The 23,511-nt window shown below is 42.5% G+C and overlaps 1 protein-coding gene across 3 annotated transcripts in view; it reads left to right on the plus strand.

Moving 5' to 3' along the window:
* The window catches only part of fmnl1a (formin-like 1a), a 294,620-nt gene that overhangs the window by 151,297 nt on the left and 119,812 nt on the right, over positions 1 to 23,511 (plus strand). For all 3 annotated transcript variants that reach the window (XM_048614675.1, XM_048614674.1, XM_048614676.1), the window contains exons 3-5: positions 4,413 to 4,493; positions 5,597 to 5,670; positions 10,907 to 10,990. In XM_048614675.1, coding sequence (XP_048470632.1) covers positions 4,413 to 4,493; positions 5,597 to 5,670; positions 10,907 to 10,990 — 239 coding nt within the window. The remainder of the gene's footprint in view (positions 1 to 4,412; positions 4,494 to 5,596; positions 5,671 to 10,906; positions 10,991 to 23,511) is intronic.

The following is a 23,511-nucleotide window of genomic DNA, read 5'->3' on the forward strand; positions in this document are numbered from 1 at the left end:
AGCTCCAGTGAAAAAATTCCCAGCTTCTCTCTATAACTCAAACCCTCCACTCTCAGCAACATCCTGGTAAATCTCTTCTGAACCCTCTCCAGCTTAATAATAGGACAACCAGAACTGGACGCAGTATTGCAGAAGAGGCCTCACCAATGTCCTGTACGACCTCAACATAATGTTTCTGAGCAATGGCTGTTGCCACTAAACATTTCTGATACTTGCGCCTTGCTGGTACAAAATAAATGGATAAAAAAATCAGGGAAGTCTGCCCTCGGATTTTCTCCATAGCATTGTGTTTAGCTTGGTGACAAATTGTTCTTTTATTGCAAAGCTATTTGCATTCTTTAGGAACAAGCTGAAAATTGCAAAAATTTTTGTTTCAGACATCTGTATTTGTGTGATGAAGGTGGTTGGTACAATTGCTGTGCTGTGAGTTAAAGGTTTGGTCTGTTTTATAAATCAATTGATCAGGAACATGTTATGATTTTGATGCTGATCACATGGAAGAAGTCTCCCTTCTTCATTATTTCTGTTTCTTTTACACTTAAATCTCTAATGTGCTGATAGTTTACTCAATTATAGAACAAAGGACTGTCCTGATTAAGTTCCTTCAGATTCTTTCCAAGTACAAGCCCTTATCTCTGTTAGTGGTACGTTTATATCTGATTTGCTGAGATACAGGTCACTTCTCATCAATATTTGGTGCTTCATTCATATTCCAGCTGAATGTGGTGACTGGAAGGTGTCCTGGAATTCTGGAACATGTCTCCCTTGTCCTGGAAAATAGGCAAGAGGTGCAGTCTGGCTGGGGTAGTGTTCTAGTGCCAGAAATGCACTGATTGCAATCTCCAGACAGGCTTGTAAATGTCACAGAATGTGGTTACCTGTTTTGGGAGGAAGGCTCTTTAAAATGGAGTACTGCATCACTGTAGGGGTATAGTTGGATATAGCATGCATCAAAAACACTCATAGAATCCCTACAGTGTGGAAGCAGGCTATTTGGCCCATCAAGTTCACACCAATCCTCTGAAGAGCATTCCCACCTAGACCCACCCTCCTACCCTAGCCTGCACATCCCTGAACACTCTGGGCAATTTAGCACGGCCAATGCTCCTAACCTGCACGTCTTTGGACAATGGGAGGAAACGGGTCCACCCGGAGGAAGCCCACACAGACACAGGGAGAACATGCAAACTCCACACAGACAAACCCGGGTCCCTGGAGTTGTGAGGCAACAGTGCTAAACATTGAGCCACCATGCGCCCAACCTCTCCCACTAATACCAGGAAAACTGATGAGCTTAAAGGGAGAATTATGGGCAAATCTACTGTGAGCCATGCCTAGCTCATGCATGGATGGACAGATCTTACAGCCCAAACCTGGTGTATAGCTCAGCTCAGGAATGGGACTGACAGAGATCCTGCCATCCCGCATCTGCTGAGTTGGAGTGGGGCCGTCAGTTGGCACCTAAAGCTCATGAGAATCTCAGCTGAGAACGAAAGAGGCCAGGGTTTGAAGAATCCGCCTTGACAGCCTAGTTGGTTACTCTTTCAGTACTTAGATTTCAAGGCAAACAGGCACAATCTGAGATAACAAGGTGTAGAGCTGGATGAACACAGCAGGCCAAGCAGCATCAGAGGAGCAGGAAAGCTGATGTTTCGGGTCAAGACCCTTCTTCAGAAATGGGGGAGGGGAAGGGGACTCTGAAATAAATAGGGAGAGAGGGGGAGGCGGATAGAAGATGGATAAAGGAGAAGATAGGTGGAGAGGAGACAGACAGGTCAAGGAGGTGGGAAAGGTTAGTGGGTAGGTGATGGGGGTGGGGCTTGAGGTGGGAGGAATGGTTAGGGAGGCGGGGACGACCTGGGCTGGTTTTGGGATGTGGTCGGGGGAGGGTAGATTTTGAAGCTTGTGAAGTCCACATTGATACCCTTGGTCTGCAGGGTTCCCAAGCGAAATATGAGGTGCTGTTCCTGCAACCTTCGGGTGGCATCATTGTGGCAATGCAGGAGGCCCAGGATGGACATGTCGTCCAAGGAGTGGGAGGGGGAGTTGAAATGGTTTGCAACTGGGAGATGCAGTTGTTTGTTGCGAACCGAGCGTAAGTGTTCCCCAAAGCGGTCCCCAAGCCTCCGCTTGGTTTCCCCGATGTGGAGGAGGCCACAACGGGAACAGCGGATACAGTATACCACATTAGCAGATGTGCAGGTGAACATCTCTCAGGCACAATCTGAGCTCCTTTTCATCATTCAAATCTTTGATGACCAACCAGACCAATTTGATGCTGGGATCAAGCGGTGGATAGGGATCTTGATTGGAGAAGCTTGATTCTTCAACTAATATGTGGAACTTTGTAGCTGGAAAGCCCTTCAGAATTCTTCAACAGGCTTTCTCATCTTGAGTTTCTGTTTTTAATCCTGTCTTTTACACAGGGAGATGCACTGGAGAACGGTGACTTTAAACACATTTCACTGTAGTCCTGTATGCCTGTACTCGAGTACACATGACAATAAAATCTAAATCTAACTGTAAAATCTCTTGTGAATGTAAATAAGAGGCAATTCTTATGTCTCTTTTTGAAGTGTTTAAACTGGTGAAATCATGTCTTAATGATGATGAGGACAAAAAAAAACAGGAAAGAATGGTTGAGAGAAATAAGATACAAGCTGTTAATTACCCAGTTGGATTTTGCACAGGGGGAGCGGGTTTCCTGTTTACTCTTCAATGGAGCTGGTTCGCAGGTCGAGCACTGATTAGACCAGAGCAATGCAATTATTCCTTCCTCTTTCAAATTCTCTTCTAACGGGTCATAAAAAGGTTAGAATTTAGATTGTTATTTAAAGTTAGATAACAAAACATGGAATTAATCTGAAAAGCTGAGAAACAGTTGCTAGGAACTTCCATCAGTAGAGGTTGAAGGGTTAACGTGTCTTTGCTCTTGGTAGACCCTCATTGCAAGCTGACACATTTCCTTGGTCAATGATAGTAAGGGGTGGGTAGAGTCATAGGAAAAAATGTCTTTTTTTTATTTCAAGCATATAATTTACTCATAAAAATATCTTCTATATATAATACATAGTCACAAACGCTCTTGGGTTCTGTACAGTAGCATATGAAGAAAACAATCTCTTATTTGTGTAAGATTATATTTTCATACATCTGAGGGTCCGATCATCCACCGAAAGTTGCAATGACTCTGTTAAAGTGAATGGAGCAGAGCATTGGGCAGGTTCTACTCGGATAGACAATCCATGAGTTCAGGTTACCAACCAGGCAGCAACATTAAAAATTACCTTCCAGAGGGAGATTGCAGAAATATGCGAAACATGTGGTGTCAAGAAGTAGGATCCAAACAAACCAGGACTGTGTCGGCAGTAATAACACAGTGTGGAGCTGGAGGAACACAGCAGGCCAGGCAGCATCAGATGAGCTGCCCATCTTCTCTCCCACCTATCTGCTCCTCCCATCCCACTGACCAATCCCCACCACTCCCTCCCTGCAATAACCTATCACCATCCCACCTACCTTCCCCAACACCACCCCCTCCTCGCTCTATTTATTTCAGAGCTCCCTTCCCCTTCCCCATTTCTGAAGAAGTGACCCGACCTGAAACGTCAAGTTTCCTGCTCCTCTGATGCTGCCTGGCCTGCTGTATTCCTCCAGCTCCACACTGTGTTATCTCTGACTCCAGCATTGGCAGTTCTTACTATCTCTGCAGAGGCAGTAAGATTTGATTTGATTTGTTGTAATCATTTGTACCTAAGTACAGTGAAAAGCTTTGTTTGTGAGCAGTACAGGCAAGCAAGGACGTACAGATCATCGGGTGCTTAGACAGAACGAGGCATACAGGTTACGGCTGCGTGGGAGGCGCGTGAAACAAGATCAATATTAACAGAATCAACATTATTTGAAGTTAGAGAGTTCCATTTATCAGTCTAATAATGGCAGGGAAGAAGCTGTTCTTGAACCTGTTGGTGCATGTGTTCAAGTTTCTTATCTTCTGCCTGATGGGAGAGGTTGCAGGAGAGCATTACTGGGGTGGGAGGGGCCTTTGATAATGTTGGCTGCCTTTCCATGGCAACACGAAGGATAAATTCAGTTCATGGATGGAAGGTTGGCTTCCTGTAGCTTCCACCTTCTGTAGTTTCTTACGGTCCTGGGCAGAGCAGTTGCTGTACCAGGCCATTATGCACCCGGACAGTGTGCTTTTCATTAAGAATCTGTAAAAGTTGGCGAGAATCCTTATGGACATGTCCTTATGAATATCTTTATTACAGGTCGATTTTATCCAAATAGTTGCAGTCCAATTAATGTTCTAGTTGAACCCCAGACTGAGCAGCTAGTGTTCAGGCCAATGACAATGCTTCAATCCTCTCTCATGGTGAACAATCCCCTGACTCATGTTTCATGAATTGCAGGAACGATTCCAAGTGAAGAATCCTCCGTTTGCTTACATCCAGAAACTAAGGGGATTCCTGGACCAGGGTGGGGTCAGGAAGGTAAGAACCACTTTATTTTCTTCAGGACACAGGCTGGATCAGTTAGGGGAGCAACTGCCTGCCTTGTCAAATGGAGTGTTGGTGTTCATTCACACAGATTGCTGCTGCACCAAACGGTGTCTCCAAAAACACATGAAAATGTTTGGAATTCTGTCTCTCGTACCCGGAAGTGACGTTCTTCAGATTATAGATCATCTGAGCACTAATATGAGCTTGTTGTCCAGTGTGGATACATTTAGTCAGGCTTCAGACTGGGGAAATGGACCTGCGGATGATGTAGTGGTTAAAACAAGTTGGAAAGTACCTCCGCTTTGCTGCATGCAGAGTCTTTTCATGCTCTGTCATTTATCCTGGAATAGGCGGGAGCAACTTTCAAAGCCCCCACACAAAAGGTGAACATGAATGAAACACACATCTGTTCCATTGTTTTTCCTTCCTGCTTCCCCTGTTCCCTGGCCTGAGGGTTTGCCTCACACTGATGCTGTGAGCCCTAGGAGATGTTCAGTGATCGTGAGGTGTTCATTTTGAACAGATTCCTAAGAGACAGCGGAAACAGGCCCTTTGGCCCTACTTGGCCGTGCTGACCAGCTCCTTTATGTTTTCCAGTGTAAAACAACAGAGGGAAACAATGCCCCTCCCCCACACCAAGTAGCTGTCAGCCAACATACTGTGAGTGAAAGAAGAAATCACCGGGCAGGAGAATGCGAGGAAGAGCTTACAATGAGAGTTTTCACAGGATGTGGGGACACACTGTCTTCCTCCCCTTGGGTTCTGACTATGTTTTGCAACTCCAGCCCCCAACACCCACCCCACAGACCAAGGGTTCACCCCTCTCTCCTGGACTTTGTACAAGCTGTGCCTGCATGATTCTGTAGTCAATCATCCGTTACCCTCCAATGTGGCTGCTGCTACAGACTCTGTTGTTCAGAGTGAATGATCTCTCACTACCTCACTCTCTGTACATGAAACACACATCCTGCAGTGTTTCAATAGGAGAGGTATCATTTCAGAGCACCCTACATCTGACCAAGGAATAACGTCCTATTCCAGATACACACCATGAAGAACCTTCTTGTTTCTCTTTTTCATGCTCACTGCTGCAGTTCAAGAGACGGGTGCAAGAATCAACCCAGGTCTTGCGAGAGCTAGAGATTTCATTGCGGACCAATCACATTGGGTGAGTGACGTCTACTGACATTTTAAAAAGCTGTGGGTTGTTTTTGGAAAAATCATAATTATTGAAATAAAACAACGAATGATAGTGTGCAGGCCTTTGTTTTTCAAAACCTGTCCTTGAATTGTGTTCCAGCCGCCATAAGGTAGAGGTGGAAGCCACTGAGTATGTTTGTGTTGTATCTGGTATTTCAGGTTTTCGTGATGCTAATGATGATAACCTTTGACCTTTCTCCCAAGAAGGTCAATCTGTTTTATTTCAGAGGATGTGGTCAGTACTTAGTTGTCCATCCCAAATTATTCTTGGCAAGGTGGTAGTGAGCTGCCTTCTTCAACTTCTGCAATCCATAGAGGTGTGGGTGGACCCCACGTTGCTTTTAGGAAAGGGTTTTTGACCCAGAGACAGTGAAGGAACTGCAATGTGGTTGCAAGTCAGGATGGGATACAACTTGGAAGGAGAACCTGCACATACTCTTATGCATCATAAGAACCAGGATCAGGAGTAGGCCATCTGGCCCCTCAAACCTGCTCCACCATTCAATAAGATTATGGCTGATCTTTTCATGGACTCAGCTCCACTTACCTGCCTCCTCACTATAATCCTTTGCTGTTCAAAACTCTACCTTTGCCTTAAAAACATTCAATGAGGTAGCCTCAACTGCTTCACTGGGCAGGGAATTCCACAGATTCACAACTTTTTGGATGAAAAAGTTCTTCTTCAACTCACTCCTAAATCTGCTCCCCCTTCTTTTGAGACTATGTCCCCGAATTCTAGTTTTACCCGCCAGTGGAAATAATGTACCATCATGTACCCTTGTCTTTCTAGATCATACGGGTCAAGGATTTGGGAGGTATCATAGTGAGTGGCTGCAGTACGTCTTGCACACTGCTGCGACTGAAGTGAGATGTTATCTTTCAGCATCAGGTCTATAACATCATAGAATCCCTACAGTGCAAAAAGAGGCCATTTGGTCCATGATGTCCGCTCCAACCCTCCAAAGAGCATCCCACCCAGACACAGCCAACCACCCTTTCCCTGCAACCCCGCATTTCCCATGGCTAATCCACCTCGCCTGCATATCCCTGAACACCATGGACAATTTACCATGACCAATCCCCCTAACTTGCACACCTTTAGACTATGGGAGAAAACCAGTGCACCCACAGATACAGGGCAAACGACCGTACACAGACAGACACCCAAGGCTGGAATTGCACCCGGGTCCCTGGTGCTGTGAGGCAGCAGTGCTAACCATGTGCCAGGTTACCTCAGAATATAGATTCCACCACTTCCTGCATGCCAATTGAGCACCCCACCATCTGACCCAACCCCTCCACGTCAACATCTGACAATCAGCGTCTTCAGCGTAGCACTTCCTCTTCACTGCACGACATATATTTGTATCTATATTACAGAATGCCAAGCATACAAATCCACCACGGATGTCAAAAATATTGGAGAATATTCTATAAAAACCGAAAGAACTGCGGATGCTGTAAATCAGGAACAAAAACAAAGTCGCTGGAAAAACTCAGCAGATCTAGCAGTTCTCTGAAGGAGAAAACAGAGTTAATATTTCAGGTCCGGTGACCCTTCCTCAGAACATTCTGAGGAAGGGTCACCAGACCCGAAATGTTAACTCTGTTTTCTCCTTCACAGATGCTGCCAGACCTGCTGAGCTTTTCCAGCGACTTTGTTTTTGTTGGAGAATATTCAGTTACTTCAAACAGTGAAGGGAATTGACAACGATGAAAGACTGAGGAAAATCAAACAGGAGTAGTGTTAAGCTGGGAATGTCACAGGTGTAAACAAACTAAGAAGAAAAACTGAGCAATTTTCAGTTGTGCCCCAATTCCTACCAGTAGACACCAACACCCTTCCTCAAAAATAAATGCTGAACTGCTTTCAGGAATTTATGATAAATATGGCCGAAGAACAAAACTCTCAATGTAGTGACTTATAATAAGTGGTTTGTCAATACTCAGGAATTAACAGGACTGTATTAACCTGCAGAGTTTGCAAAGAACATCGAAAGTGTTGTAGTCTGCTGTAGTCATTGAGCATGTACTCAGTTTGAGAGACAATGAATGGTAATTGGAATCACACTGTCAATCTCTGAGTTCATTGTTACTGCTAAACTAGAACAAAGAACTGTCGATGCTACAGATCTGAAACAAAAACAGAAATTTCTGGAGAAACTCAGCTGGTCTGCCAGCGGCTGTGGAGAGAAAGCAATGTCAACGTTTCAAGTCCAGTGACCCTTCTTCAGAAGAAGGGATTGAAATAATAATTCTGCTTTCTCTCCATAGATGCTGCCAGACCTGTTGAGTTTCTGCAGCAATTTCTGTTTTTGTCTCATTGTCAACTCGATGCCTGTACGTGTGGATGACTGTCCCTTTGAGAGAATGGGAGGGGCCCTCTTATGGAGCAGTGGTAATGTCCCTAGCCCTGGACTGAGTGGCCTGGGTTCAAATCCCAAATTCTCCAGATGTGTGTAACAACATCTCTGAACAGGTTGATTAGAAAAAAAGGTAGGTTAAATAACAAGAAAGAATGAGAAAGAACTCCCCCTCACTGTTGATAGTTTGCAGTGCCCTGAGCAGGAGGCGATGGCCTAGTGGTGTTATTGCTGGACTGTTAATCTAGAAACCCCAGTAGTGTTCTGGGGACACAGGTTCAAATCATGTTATGGCAGATGGTGGAATTTTAATTCAATTTAAGAAAACTCTGAAATTAAAAAGTCTTTTGATGACCATGAATCCGTTGTTGATTGTCAGGAAAAACCCATCTGGTTCACTCATGTCCTTTTGGAAAGGAAACTGCCATCCTTACTTGGTCTGGCCCACATGTGACTCCAGACCCACAGCAATGTGGTTGACTCTTAATTGCCCTCTGGGCAATATGGAGGGGCAATAAATGCTGCCTAGCCAGTGATGCCCTCATCCCATGAATGAATAAAAAACATGTAAATATTGGATTGACTACATGGGTGTTTTACTGATGGTCGTTACTAGTTATAAAAAAAAGTCACGGTGATTTTGATGGTAGGAAGGTTATTAAGTTGTGCGTTATAGCGCTTTGGAGCATAGAAAGAAAAGATAAAGAAGGGAAAGAACTTAAAATGAGACATTGTTAATTCTGTCATTCCTACAGATGAGCCCATTGTATAGTTATGTTCTCCTTTTGGCCATGGTTAATACAGACATGGGGACATTGGTGGACGCAGTTTGCAACTGATTGTGACCAGCAGTCTGTTCACTTTTTTTCTGGGGTACTTGAATCCAGGCCTCCCAGTCCAAGGGTAGGGACACTATCACTGCACCAACTGGGCCCAGCAGTAATGCTTATTTTTGTCCTATATTTTCCCCCAAATCACTTGTAATATATATTTTTTCAGTCTGCTTGCATCCATTGGTATTAAGAATAGCTATAAGCTGAGGAACTGCAGTGTTAGCACCTATACAAATGGATCTCAGAGGCTGACTGGGCATCTGCAAAGGTGCTGACACTGTAAGTAGTGCAGTGAGGCAACGGTTCTTAAAATACACACTATGATGCACAAAGGGAAAAACCCCAAGGCAAAAGGAAAAGGCAAATTATGAAAGGGTGCATGCAGAGAATAGAAACAAAAAGAGAAAGATTTGCATGTAGGTAGCACTTTTCACCGCCATCAGCTGTTTCAGAGCACTTTACACCCCTTTAACTGTTCAAAATAATGTCTCCATTGTAATGTATGGAGCATTTGCAGACAAAGTGTGCACAGCAAGCTCCCACAAACTGAGTTGTAAATGACCAGATCATGTGTATTGCAGTGTTGACTGAGGGATAAACGATCTGGGGGCTAACCATCATACTCTTCTCTGGACCTTTTACATCCATCAAGCAGGCACATAGGCCTCAGTTTGCTTTCTCATCCAAACAAAAAAACTGTAACTGCAGCAATGCAGCACTCCTTCAGTGCTGCCCTGGAGTGTCAGCCTTAATTCATGTGCTCAAGCCCTGAAGTGAGATTTGAATTGGGACACCCAGAGGCATAGCTCCCTCGAAGGTTAATACTACAGGGGTGGAACAGTAGCTCAATTGTTAGCAATGCTGCCTCGCAGCGCCAGGGACCCAGGTTCAATTCCATCCTTAAGTGAACTGTCTGTGTGGAGTTTTCATGTTCTCCCTGTGTCTGCATGAGTTTCCACTGGGTGCTCCAGTTTCCTCCCACAGCCAAAGATGTACAGGTCAGGTGGATTAGCCATGCTAAATTTCCCGTAGTGTACAGGGATATGCAGGCCAGGTGGATTAGCCAAGGGAAATGCAGGGTTACAGGGACAGGGTAGGGGTCTTGGTGGGATGCCCTTCAGAGGAGCGGTGTGGGCTTGATGGGCCGAATGGCCTGCTTCTACACTGTAGCATTCTATGATTTCTATCAAAGGCACAGGGAAGCACAAGTTGATATCGATGAATATAGTGACAAAATAGAACAAACATTACAAATGATGTTTTCTTCCTAAAGTTTAACAGGTGTCTTGACACTGCTTGAAGCTTGTCAGGCATTTTTCGTAGTGTCCTGGTCAAACAACCAACAACAACAAGAACATGCCACTGATCTCATTTGCTGTTTGTGGGATATTTGTGTGCAAATAGGCTTGTATGTTTGTTTCAATAACAGTGGTGAGTGTTGGGTGAAGTGCGTTGTGATGTGCTCCTAAATTACACTGTAAATATTCTTCATTATGTAGCTTGGCACCCACTCGAGTGAAGGGGGTGTTGCTGGTTGTGTTTGTGAAAGAATAAAATGGCTTATGAACCAAGTGGAATACAAAGCCATTGAGGATAGATCCAGAGCTTCAAAATCTGCGTCTACAAATATACCAGCAGTCCCTTAACCAAACTCTCTTCCCTACTCCCAACGCCCCGTTCCAACTTGTTTGGTATCTGCACCTTCATAAAAAATGTTGGTGCATATTACTGTTAAACTTAATGAGTTGTTGCTGCTGTGTGCCAGATTGTATTAGATTTGTGATGTGTAATCTGAACTATTTCTGAGAGGTGGATGGGCGCAATTAGCTGTACTAATTGGACTACAAGAACCTATAATTCCATAAAGCTGAATCTTTTGGCATTCAGATCCTAGGAATGCACAAGGAGCATCTTGGCTGAATCCAATATCATTTTTGATAACTTCTGGTTGAGGCACCATCCCAATGCACTCAAATCTGATTAACTGCTGATTTTTCCTTCTTCATAGTTGGGTGCAGGAGTTTTTGAATGAGGAGAACAAGGGATTGGACGTGTTGGTGGAGTACTTGTCCTTTGCACAGTGCGCTGTCACGTAAGTACACTGGGATCTTCACTGAGGGTTTCAATCCACAGTGTTATACTGTCTCTGAAAGTTAATTGCGTTTTGTTTTTGGAAATCATTTATTGTGTGGTGTAACGTCAACTTTAGTTCTTCCCCTTGGGTTGAAGGCAGGGCTGAGTCACTTACCGCTGTCACTGTGATAATGGTTTTAATTAGGAGAGCTGATCCGAAACATGGGAAACTAGTAATGAGAAGGAACTTTTGAATGGTTGGCCTCAAGTGTAGAGGTGTATTCAAGGGAAGTTTACTGAAATGAACTGAAAGATCAATTTGAAAAGTATTCAAACAAAGACATAATGAAGGAATAACTGGATCAGGAGTTGATCTCTGTAAACAGCGATGGGATTTTCAAAGGACCAATGGAGAGGAGAGATAGGACAAATGCTCTCCAACAAATAATAGGCCCTTTGTAGAGCTTGTTAAAGGGCCTGTGTGTTTCGAAAGCAATTTTCATTTATTTTTAAACAATTGTACATACATCAGCGCAAATATTTCTTTATGAAATAGTGCAGATGGTGGAGATCGACGAGTTGGAAGTTGAATGTTGCTAGGGTTTGGATGAACAGCCATATCAGACTCGAATATGTTAACCCGGTTTCTCTCTCCACAGATACTGCCAGACCTGCTGAGTTTCTCTAGCACTTCCTGTTTCATTTTAAAATTCCCTTAGTGGTTTGCTTTGGAACAAATCTGTAGGGTCACCTGATATCAGCGTGATGTCGGTCATTACCTTGTCACCCAGGGCCACTTTCTGCCTTGTTCCACCTCCACGGCCTTCGTAGGAACTCCCTGCTGTAACCAGCAAGTCAGTCACATCTCCTGAGCTGGCATACTCGTTAAATCAGCAATTCGTGCTGAGTGATACAGATCAGAGAATGATATCAAAACTCAGGCTTTGGGTTTCCCGTCCTGTCTAATCCAAGATGGCAGCTGGGCTTGTTGAACTACAACATTGCTTCCTGCTCCCAAATGTGATTTTTCCATTACAAATTTGTGCCTTTCCTTGTTAAATTGTGATTGTGTTCCTTCTTGTTTTCAGAGCTTCCAGACACATAGTCATAATGGTTGAGTGAGGATGTTTTATTCTCTGTTTTATTCATACATTCACAGAATGTGGGCATCACTGGCTGTGCCAGCGTTTAGTTACCCTTGAGAAGGTGGTAGTGAGCTATCTCTTGAACCGCTGCAGCGGATTTACTGTGGGTAGACTCACAATGTGTCAGGGAGGAGTTCCAAGATTTTACCCCAGCGACACTGAAAGAGCGTTGATATGTTTCCAAGTCAGGGTAGTGTGTGACTTGGAGGGGAAATTGCAGGTAGTGGTGTTCCCATAGATCTGCCCGTATCCTTTTGAATGGCACTGGTCATGGGTTTGGAGGGCATTGTCAAATGAGCCTTGGTGAACTTCTGCAGTGCATCTTGCAGATGGTACATATTGCTGCTGCTAAGTGTCAGTACTGGAGGGAGCAGATGTTTGTGAACATGGTGTTAATCAGTTGGGCAGCTTTGCCCTGCATGGTGTCAGACATCAAGTTGCCATCTCAGTGGTAAAGTTTGGTTCAAGTGTTTCCTGTGTACGGAGTCACAGACTTGACCCGATATCTCACTGCCTGGTGAAAGTGAGTGATGTACTTGTAAAACTGACATTGTGGCATGAAGACCTTTGTGCTAATCAATGTTTGCAGAGATTTTCACTGTGATAAGTTGTTCAAAATTTCATTCAATAACACACAGTTTCATTTGCATTGAGTGCTCAGTTTTGCTGAGGTAGTAACACTCTGATTCCGAGGTTACAGAACTGTAGGTATAGACCCTACATCTGAAATCAAGGCTGACACTTGCAAGCTGCTATTTTTCAGAGAAGATGTGACACTGATCTCCCATCTGTCTTTCAAATAGACATGTAAAGCGATGATGGGATGACTAGGGGTTGTATTTTAGCAGTGAGATCAAAGGGCCTCTATTTGAATCTGAGTTGTGATCTGAACATTGAAATGGATAGCCATAGTCATACAGTCATACAGCATGAAAACAGACCCTTCAGTCCAACCAGTCCATGCCGACCATAATCCCAAACTAAACTAGTCCCACCGGCGTGCGCATGGTCCATATCCCTCCAAACATTTCTGATTCATGTACTTATCCAAATGTCTTTTAAATGTTGTAACTGTACCCTCATCCACCACTTCCTCTGGTAGTTCATTCCACACATGAACCAATCCCTGTGTAAAAAAAAAATTGCCCTTCATGTCTTTTTTAAATCTTTCTCTTTTCACCTTATAAAGATATCCCCTAGTCTTGAAATCCCCCACCCTAGGGAAAAGACCTTGGCTATTCACTTTATCTATGACCCTCATGATTTTATAAACCTCCATAAGGTCACCCCTCAACCTCGTACACACCAGGCCTATCTAGTCTGTCCATACAACTCAAACCCTCCATTCCTGGCAACATCCTGGTAAATCTCTTCTGAACCCTCTCCAGCTTAATAATATCTTTGTTGTTTTTGTTCTTGGTTATTGGTTTTCTTGATCATCCATTTTGAAGAGATATCTCCAAAACCGTACATCAGGCAGTTCTCAGGAAATGTCCTGGCTACATTTTTAACCCACCTCCTTATCACTTGCCTGGCGAACCAATGTTCCGTTACTTGTTTGTAATTCAGTCCTAATATACCATTGTGGTGTACAAGCTGTGGCAAGGTGGGGAGATGGGACGATGGTAGTGGTGGTTTGTGGCAGTTGAAATGCAGAGATTTACATGAGCCTGATAACTGGTTTTATCCACAGTTCCACCAGGAATGTCTACAGTTAGGGTGAAGGCCAGCCCTCAGGTTTACAGCAGGGTTACCTTGTATTAGCTTCACCTGGAAGCACAGGCCTTCAATATTTCTAAAAAGGAAATTTTGGAAAGATTATAACCAATAGATCCGGTATCTCTGCAACTACCTGTTTTAATAGTCTAGAATGCAGGCTATCAGGTCCAAGAGACTTTATCTGTCATTCATCCCGTTTGTTTGCTGAACAGTTTTTCAGAGGTGATCATGTTGTGTTAAGTTTCTCTCTCCATTTTGCCACTTGATATTCAACTAATCTTTAGATGCTTCCTGTGTCTTCTGCTGTAAAGACAGAGTCAAAATGATGCATTACAATGTTGTGAAATCCCTCAAATGGGCAGCATGGTGGCTCTGTGTTTAGCACTGCTGCCTCACAATGCCAGGAATCCAGGTTCAATTCCACCCTAAGGCAACTGTCTGTGTGCAGTTTGCACGTTCCCCTCATGTCTGCATGGATTTCTTCTGGGTGCTCTGGTTTCTTTCCCACAGTCCAAAGATGTGCAGGTTAAGTGGATTGGCCATGCTAAATTGCCCATAGTGTCCAGGGATGTGTAGGTCAGGTGGATTAGCCATGGGGAATGCAGGATTGTGGTGATTGGGTGGGATGGTCTTCGAAGGGTCGATGTGGACTCAATGGGCTGAATGACATGCTACCATACTGTAGTGATTTCATGGTACATATTAAGCAGAGAGTTCCACAAGTTTTTTTTAATTGTAGCTTCAATTTTGTGCTTCCAGCAAACTGTGGTTGTGAATGATTGACTGTCAAGTCAAAACAAGCTGACTGCACCATAAACTGATGTTCATCATTCTGCAGGCCAGGTCATTTGATTAACTAACATCGACTTGCAGTTTAGCTTTGACCTTCAGCTGAGTATTAGCCTTGGTGCCAATTAGAAAATGTAGCAAGTGTCTGAATCTTAAAGTGATAGGTATACCGAAAAGTAAGTGGCTTCATGTGGTGATAAATACTATATTAGCCGTTATAATTTTGAAAATGGTTGTGAAATATTTGTCAGTCTTGCCAGAGAAAAATGGACCAGGGTTGCTTCATTTTGGCAGCTACAAGGATATCTGGACTATCTGGTATAGCAGTGCCCTTCAAGTCCATGTGAAAAGCCATCTCTGCTCCATGGTACGTACAGATCACCTTGGGATACATGAGAGCTGGAGAGGATAGCGTTAGGTCTCAGGGTAACAGTTGTTGGCTGAGACTTTCATCAGCTGCTGGGCTGACACAAGGAGATGAAATGGATAATAAAAACTGAAAGAACTGCAGATGCTGTAAATCAGGAACAAAAACAATGTAGCTGGAAAAGCTCAGCAGGTCTGGCAGCATCTGTGATGAAAAATCAAGAGTTAACGTTTCGGGTCCGATGACCCGAGGAAGGGTCACCAGATGAAATGGACAATTCCACAGAGGTGGATGTGAGCCATCTTTCACAGTCAGGATGTAAAGAAGTTAATTTGCAGATCAAACATTACCGCAGGTTGTAAATATTCTGTTTCAGCCTGACACAGCAGCCTGGGATAAGGTTGGAATTGCTGCCAAGGGAATGGAGTTCATGGCAGTGAGCAACGCCAGTTTTCGGGCATTTTGCTGCATTGATTTGGGGAAAATTGGGATCTATCCAATGCTCAATGTTGGAGAACTGATTGAGAACCCTGAGGCTGTGGAGAGATTGAAAAAGGTGGTGGTCAGTTAGGAGCTATGTTGTATTACAGCTTATTATTGCAGGAATGCCTCATTAGCAAAAAAACTAAACAGGAAAGAAAATCTTCCAGGATCAGTGAGCTCTGAAGATTCAAGGATGATAGTCATAGTTAACAATTGTCCCTGTAATTATGCTTGTATCAGAATCTCTGAGAAGGGAGATCCGATCTCATTAGAATTGGTCACTTCTCGTTTCCCTCTTGCACATGACTGCATTTCTATTCTGTCATATGTTACTCCTTGTTATGCAACTTGCAAAACCTAAGAGTGCAGAAAATGATCTTCTCTGAAATGATATCTTCCTAGGAGGAGCTAGTGCTGAACAACTCAGATTGTTAAAATAGAAAAGCAGACAGATGTATTGTGGTTCAACCGCTGGGGGTTTTGACCCTAAACCTGAAGCAGTATTACATATCCTCTTCAGTTCTTACTCATCAGTCAGCTCCCAAAGACGCAGCAATTCTGTTGAAATGTATTTTTAAAAAATATTTATGAACATTTGAGACTGCTTCACAATTCAAAAAGATCTTGTTTGATCTGATTATCCGCATTCCTGCCTACCCATGACAATGTTTCATCCCTTTGCTTATCAAAAATCTATCTGCCTCTGCCTTAAAATATTCAAAGATTCTGCTTCTATCACTGTTTGAGAAACAATTTTCCAAAGATTCACAATCTTCTGTTAGGAAAAATATTCTCATCACCTTTGTCTTAATTTATTCTTAAACAATGATCCCTTGACTTAGATTCTCCCACAATCAGAAACATCCTTTTTACATGCACCCTGTCACCCTTATATCTTTTGAAAGGTTGCCTCTTATGCTTCTAAGTTCCAGGGGTACAAATCTAGCCTGTTCAACTTTTCTTCCTAAGACAACAGACCTATTTTACGCCTTTGTCTAGTAAATCTTCCACTAAATTGCTTCCAACATACTTAGACTCTCCTTTAAATTAGTAGATCAATAAGCAATACCCCAGATGTAACCTCACCAGGATCCTCTACAGCAAAAGCATAACCTCCCTATTTTTGTATTCAATTCTCCTCACAATAAACAATAATATTCTGTTAGCTTTCCTAATTACTCACTGTACCTGCATAATAATCTTCTACAATTCACATCCAGATCCCTCCGCATACAGTGCTCTGCAATCCCTCACTATTTACATCATATGTTTTTTTTTAATTCTTTCGACAAAATGGTCAATTTCACATTTTCCCACGTTAAACTGCATTTGGCAGATACTTGTCCACTCAATTAACCTATCCATATCATTTTTACCACCTACTTAATACCCTATTCATAACGTACTTTTATAACTACTTTTGAGTAAAAGCAAATTTAGCGACATGGCCTTCGGTCCATCTGTTCATATCATTTATATACATGTTGAAAAGTTGAGACCCCAGCACTGACCCCTGTGGCACATTACTCTTTACATCCTATCAACCAGAGACAGAAACTCATTTATGCCTACTTTCTAGTTTCCTGTTCGCTTAGCAATCATCTATGCATGCTAATATGTTACCCCTTTACATCATGAGCATTTATTTCCTGATGTTACCTTTGATACAGCATCCCCTGTCAAATACCTTCTGGAAAACAAAGCCTTGCCAGAATTTTAATTGAATTGGATCGTTTATTAGCACAGAAAACTGTTAAGTTCTCCCCTTAATCTTCCCACTTTTCTGATGTGGTGAAACAACCAAGACAATTTCCCAAAATAGCTGAAGCCTGTATATTGCCTTCTTCACCCTTGGTAAGTTGCATTAAAACTTTTCTGGAACTTGAATTTCTCTAATAAGGGACACAAACCTGTACTCTGTATTCAAGTTGTCGCCTAACCAGTGTTCATGTAGGTTTATCATGTCCTGGTTTTAGATTTTACTCATTATATATATTTCTATAAATAGCCAGAATCTAAGTTGCATTTTTAGTGTGTATTCAATTTGCAGTCCTGGTTATATCTTAGCTTACATCTCTCTATTCCTCTATATTTATTTATATTTCATACTTATCTCCTATTCTTTAACCTTTGTATCTTCTCAGAATGATAAAAGAAACTGTGTTAATGAGGCTGGACAATGAGTGTCAACAGTCACTGGGAGCAGTAACAGATTGTTCTCTCCATTGCTTACCCAGCCAGTAACATAGAGGCTAACCAGTTGAAATCAGTAACTCAGACAGACTGGAACTAACCCTGAGCTGTGTTACCAGTATTACCAGAGTTAGAGGTACACTTGAGGACTGAAGTTACATGTTATATTAATATGCTACAGTGCTTTTAAGGTGCACTATTTTCTAAGTTTTGTGGACGCTGGACTGAATTTTTGCTGAGCCCTTTAAAAATGGTGGATGGATATTAATTCATCCTCATCCTCATTCACATTTCTAGCAATTTTTCACCCTATCAGGATACGGGTATAGGTAGTCAATTGGCCCACCCTTGCTGAGATGTCTAACCCTCATCCCCACAATTATAGAGTAGTTGGAGCCCTTTTGTCAATACACATGGTTCCCTGCCTATAGGAGGAGGTGAACTCCACTCGGAAACTTATTCTAAGTTAATGTGAATGGCGGCATGTATGTAGGTGAAGGCACACACTTTTCACTGTATTTTTACATTGAATACATGTGAAAATAAACGAGACAATCACCTGCTCCTGAAATTCTTTAATTTAACAGACTTTGAAATACTCAAGCAAGAGTTTTAATGAGACTCAAAGAACTGCAGATGCTGGAAATCAGAAACAAAAGCAGAAATTGCTGGAAAAACACAGCAGGTCTGGCAGCATCTGTGGAGAAAATGCATTCTGAATAAATGTCACTGGACCTGAAACATCAACTCTGTGTTCTCTCCACAGATGCTGCCAGATCTGTTGTGTTTTTTCCAGCAATTTCCGTTTATATTTAAGAGTTTTAATATTTCGGTGCAGTATTTGTAAGTCGGATGTGTTGTTGCTGCTGTGGCTGAAGCGTTTCTGCCCGACAAAGCTGCACTGGCAGACTGGAGGCCTGTGACCCAGTGGTGTGTCACAAGGATCTACTGCTTTTTATCATTTATATAAATGATTTGGATGTGAACATAGGAGGTATGATTAGTAAGTTTGCAGAAGACGCCAAAATTGGAGGTGTAGTGGACAGCGAAGAGTGTTATCTCAGAGTACAACGGGATATTGATTAAATGGGCCAATGGGCCGAGGAGTGGCAGATGAAGTTTTATCCAATAAATGTGAGGTGCTGCATTTTGGAAAGGCAAATCCGGGCAGGACTTATTCACTTAATGGTAAGGTCCTGGGGAGTGTTGCTGAACAAAGAAACCTTGGAATGCAGGTTCATTGTTCCTCATAAGTGGAATTGCAGGGAGATAGCATAGTGAAGGAGGTGTTTGGTATGCTTGCCGTTATTGGTCAGTGCATTAGGAGTTGGGAGGTCATGTTGTGGCTGTACAGGACATTGGTTAAGCCACTTTTGGAATTCTGCATGCAATTCTGGTCTCCCTGCTATAGGAAAGATGGTGTGAAACTTGAAAGGGTTCAGAAAAGATTTAAAAGGTTGTTGCTGGGGTTGGAGGGTTTCAGCTATAGGAACAGGCAGAATAGACTGGGGCTGTCTTCCCTGGAGTGTCCGAGACTGAGAGGTGACCTTAAAGAGGTTTGTAAAATCATGAGGAGCATGGAGAGGGTAAATAGACAGGATCTTTTCCCTGGGGTGGGGGAGTCCAAAACTAGAGGGCAAAGGTTTAAGGTGAGAGGGGAAAGATTTAAAAGAGACTTAAGGGGCAACTTTTTCACGCAGAGGGTGGTGCGGGTATGGAATGAACTGCCAGAGGAAGTAGTGGAGGCTGTTGCAATTAAAACATTTAAAAGGCACCTGGATAGGTTTAGAGGGATACGGGTCAAATGCTTGCAAATGTGACCAGTTTTTATTTAGCATATCTGGTCGGCCAAAACAAGTTGGACCGAAAGGTTTGTTTCTGTGCTGTACATCTCTGTGACACTATGACCATTATATTGATCAGCATTGTTCAAGTGTTGAGATGGCTTAGATAATTTTTACCATTGAATAAAGTGCTATTGTGCATTCAATACTGAAGGAAACACTTCTTGGGATTTGTAACATGATCAATCTGAAGTAATTTTTATGCCCTTTCAAATTGAAAATGATGCTTTTTGACGGCTTTCACTTAAGAGAGAAAACATCAGCCATCTGCTCTTGATCTTTGATCGACAGGACTTCCGGTGCAGCTTAGGACAAAAGGCCATCTGAGCATTCAGTTTCATTTTGGTCATTTCCTAGCATTTGTTGTTGTAACATAACCTTTTACGAATTCTTGACTAAAGTTTCAAACGCTCCAGAACCATATATCTCAGCAGGGGTCTGTGGTCACATTTTAATTGAGTTTTCAGATGTTAATGAAAAGCAAATGACCTTTAATGAATAAATATTTGTTTTTACAAATGATTGGCCGATTGTGTGGGTTTAGTATTGTTCTGGATAGCTTTTATGAATAAGATTTTTTGTGAATATGAAGTGTGCTTAAATGGCAGCTTGATTAGATTGTTGGAATTTCAAAGACATCCTGACCTCTGACCACATGAGTGACATTGAAAATATGTGAGGAACACAAAGAGGGTGTGAGTGGGCAGGGGAATATGAATGGGCATAGAGGGGACATGGTAACATGAGGAGGTATGTGTGAAATGAGCAGTCATGGAAAGGACATAGCAGTGTAAGGGGGCATGAGTGATATGAGGGAGGATGTGGGATTTGAGGAGGTACAGAGCACATGTATGATGGGTACATCATACGTACATCAAAAAAACAACAGGCCGATACCCCAGAGAATGGAGGCAGTTGTTCCAGCCTCCTCATCTGCCTACCTGAGTGCCTAGAGTTAAAATATGGTGAAATATAAAAGATGGGTCAGCCAAGTCACCAACTTTCCCGAATTGACCATTTATCAATCTTCATAAAAGTCTCGCCTGTTATCTCTCCCTTCCAACAATCTGTTCTTCCACTCTGAGGCTCATGCTAGGGTGTGACTGCGCTAGTATCTCATTGTGTTCTTCATAAATAAGGCTAACAATGAGAAGGTGTCGGACTGTCTCCATCATTGCCCAACCTCTGCATAAATGCACTTTCCTGGATAACAATCAGAAATGTTCCCTGCCCCTTCATGACACTATTCCCCCTTGTTTTTCTCAATCTGTATGCAGTGTTTAATCACAACATTGTCCTTCAATGTATCATCAGCATCATCCAATTAGATGCAACTGCAATCATTGGGTTCTGTTCTTACCTTTTGCTTACTGTCCAAAAATTACTTCATCAGTGTTTCTAACTGTGCCAGCACGGTTAAAAAGCCAGTAGTCAGAGTATCATGGCTTTCCTTCCCATTCCCTTACTATTACCTCTGTTATCTCTCAAGGATGCATTATTTACCTTCACCAATTTCCCACTTTTCTTTACCTCTTTACTCTCTACATACTGGATCAGCAGCAATTTCTTCCAAGATAAATACTAGGAAGATAAAACCATTTTCTTGGGTTCCCACTGCACTTTTTGCTTCCTAGCCACTGACTGCATTCCTCTCACTGGCAACTTTCTGAGGTGGAACCAGGTTGTTTGCAACTATGGTGTCACATTTGACCCTGAGATGACGTTCTGACCATGTAGCTGTACCATCATTAAGATTGCCTGTTTCCAATTGTGTAACGTTTCCCAACTCCGTACCTGCTTTAGTTCAGCTGTTGTTGAAAAGCCCTCAGCCATGCCTCTGTTCCCTCTGGAAATTACTGTTATAGTGAATTCCTGGCTGACCTCCACGTTCTATCCTTTGTAAACCTGAGGTCTTCCAAATCTCAGCTGCTCATGTCCTAGCTCACACCATGAGCCGTTCACCTCTCACCACCCAACACACTGGTGAGAGGTCTTTGCTGGCGCTGGGTCAACAAAAGTTTTGATTTTGAAATTTTCATCATTGTTTACAAATCTCATCCTTTCCTACCTCTGTCATTGCTTTCATTCGCACAACACTCCAAGATATCTGCGCTCATTTAATTCTTGAGCATCCCTCGTTTTAATCACTGAATCTTTGATAGCCGTGTCTTCAGTTGTCTATCCCTGTGGGCTGGAATTCCCTCTCAATGCCTCAACACCTCACTTTGCTCCTTTAACAAAGCCTTTAGTAATTAGACCTAATATCTCCATATGTGTCTCGGTGTCATGTCTGTTTGATAATGTTCCTGTGAAGAACCTTGGGATATATAGCCATGTCAAAGGTATGATATAAATATGAAATGATGTTGCTAATACCCTCTTCAAAAGTTTCTTCTTTGACCAAGCTTTTGTTTCCCTGCCTTCATATTGCCTCATAAGGCTTATCATGTTGCTATGAAGTGACCTGGGACAGTGTAACATTCAAAATGTAGAAATACTCACTGTTAACAAAGTCTTGTGGACCCACTTGATGTAGTCCCATCAGCAGTACACCTGAGATCCACTAACCAATTGTAAGATAAGGACCAATCTAATGGCTACCATTGCCAGTTTGGTTCATGCAGGTTCCTGGGTTGCAAACGGGTACCATTCTGGAATACTTTCGCAAGTTAATTTGTACACAGGTCAGAACTCAAGTCAGGATCATGTAAAGCAGCTATTTTCTAGTACAGGAAATGTTCAATTGTCAGGTCTTTAAAAATTGAAACCATGTATGGATCACTTCCGTAAGTACGAGCGCTCCTAAGTCAGATGTTTGTAAAAGGGGGCTCCCTGGAAACTGACCACTAACTAAACTATGAAAATGGTTGTCTCCCAAGAGATATTCCTCATGTGTGGTAGTTGAAAACTCTGCACTAAAATGGACATTATAATATCCAAAAAGGAAGAAACAGTAAAACTGGAAAATGACACATACTTGACTTGGTTTGATTTATTATTGTCGCATGCACCTAGGTACAGTGAAAAGTTTTGTTTTGCTTGCAGTGCAGGCAGATCAGGCCATACAAAGTGCATCAGGATAATAGAACAGAGCGAGGAATACAATGTTATGGCTGCAGAGAAGGTGCCCAAAGAGCGAGATCAACATTAAATTTAAAATTTGAGAGGTCCATTCAGAAGTCTAACAACAGCAGGGAAGAAGCTGTCCTTAAATCTGTTAGTACATGGGTTTAAACTTTTATATCTTCTGCCTGACGGCAGAGATTGGAAGAGATTATAACTGAACTGGAAGTGGTCTTTGATTATACCGGCTACATTCCTGAGGCAGCGGGAAGTATAAATGCAGTGGATGGGAAGTTGCCTTGAGTGATGGCCTGGGCAGTATTCACAACACTCTGGTTTCTTACAGTCCTGGGTAGAGCAGTTGCCATACGAAGCTGTGATGCATCCAAATGGAATGCTTTCTAGGTTGCATCTATAAAAATTGATGAAAGTCTTTATGGACATACTCAATTGCATTAGCCTTAACTTGTCTTGTACATCTCAAAATGGGGCATCATTATGACCAGTGCAATCATTTCCAATTATTAGTGTTTTTTTACTGGTTTTCCCTATGATTTTCTGAAAAAAAACTTTTCATATTTAGAAAAACTCTAATTGGACAAGAATTACTGTCTGTGATGTTACCATATGAGCAACTAACACACTTAAAAGAGGAAAGTCATATTTGCAGTTGAATTAGCATCTCTTTTTGAATGGCAAGGAGAGAAATTTAGACTGTGATTGTTACAATAATTCTGACACCTGCAAGTGTGAGTGACGTCTAATAGTGTGCTACATGAGTGAAGGAGCCATTGCAATGTACTATTAATATCAGAGAGCCACATCTATTTATTTTAGAGATTCAGAAAGTGCCCTGCAACATGCCAAGTTTGCTGAATGCTCAGTGGTTATGAGTTATTAAGCATTGTTATTTTTCACTGCAACTAACTGCCTCACG

This window comes from Rhincodon typus, chromosome 30, assembly GCF_021869965.1.
Source record: "Rhincodon typus isolate 14 chromosome 30, sRhiTyp1.1, whole genome shotgun sequence".
NCBI classification, from domain to species: domain Eukaryota; kingdom Metazoa; phylum Chordata; class Chondrichthyes; order Orectolobiformes; family Rhincodontidae; genus Rhincodon; species Rhincodon typus.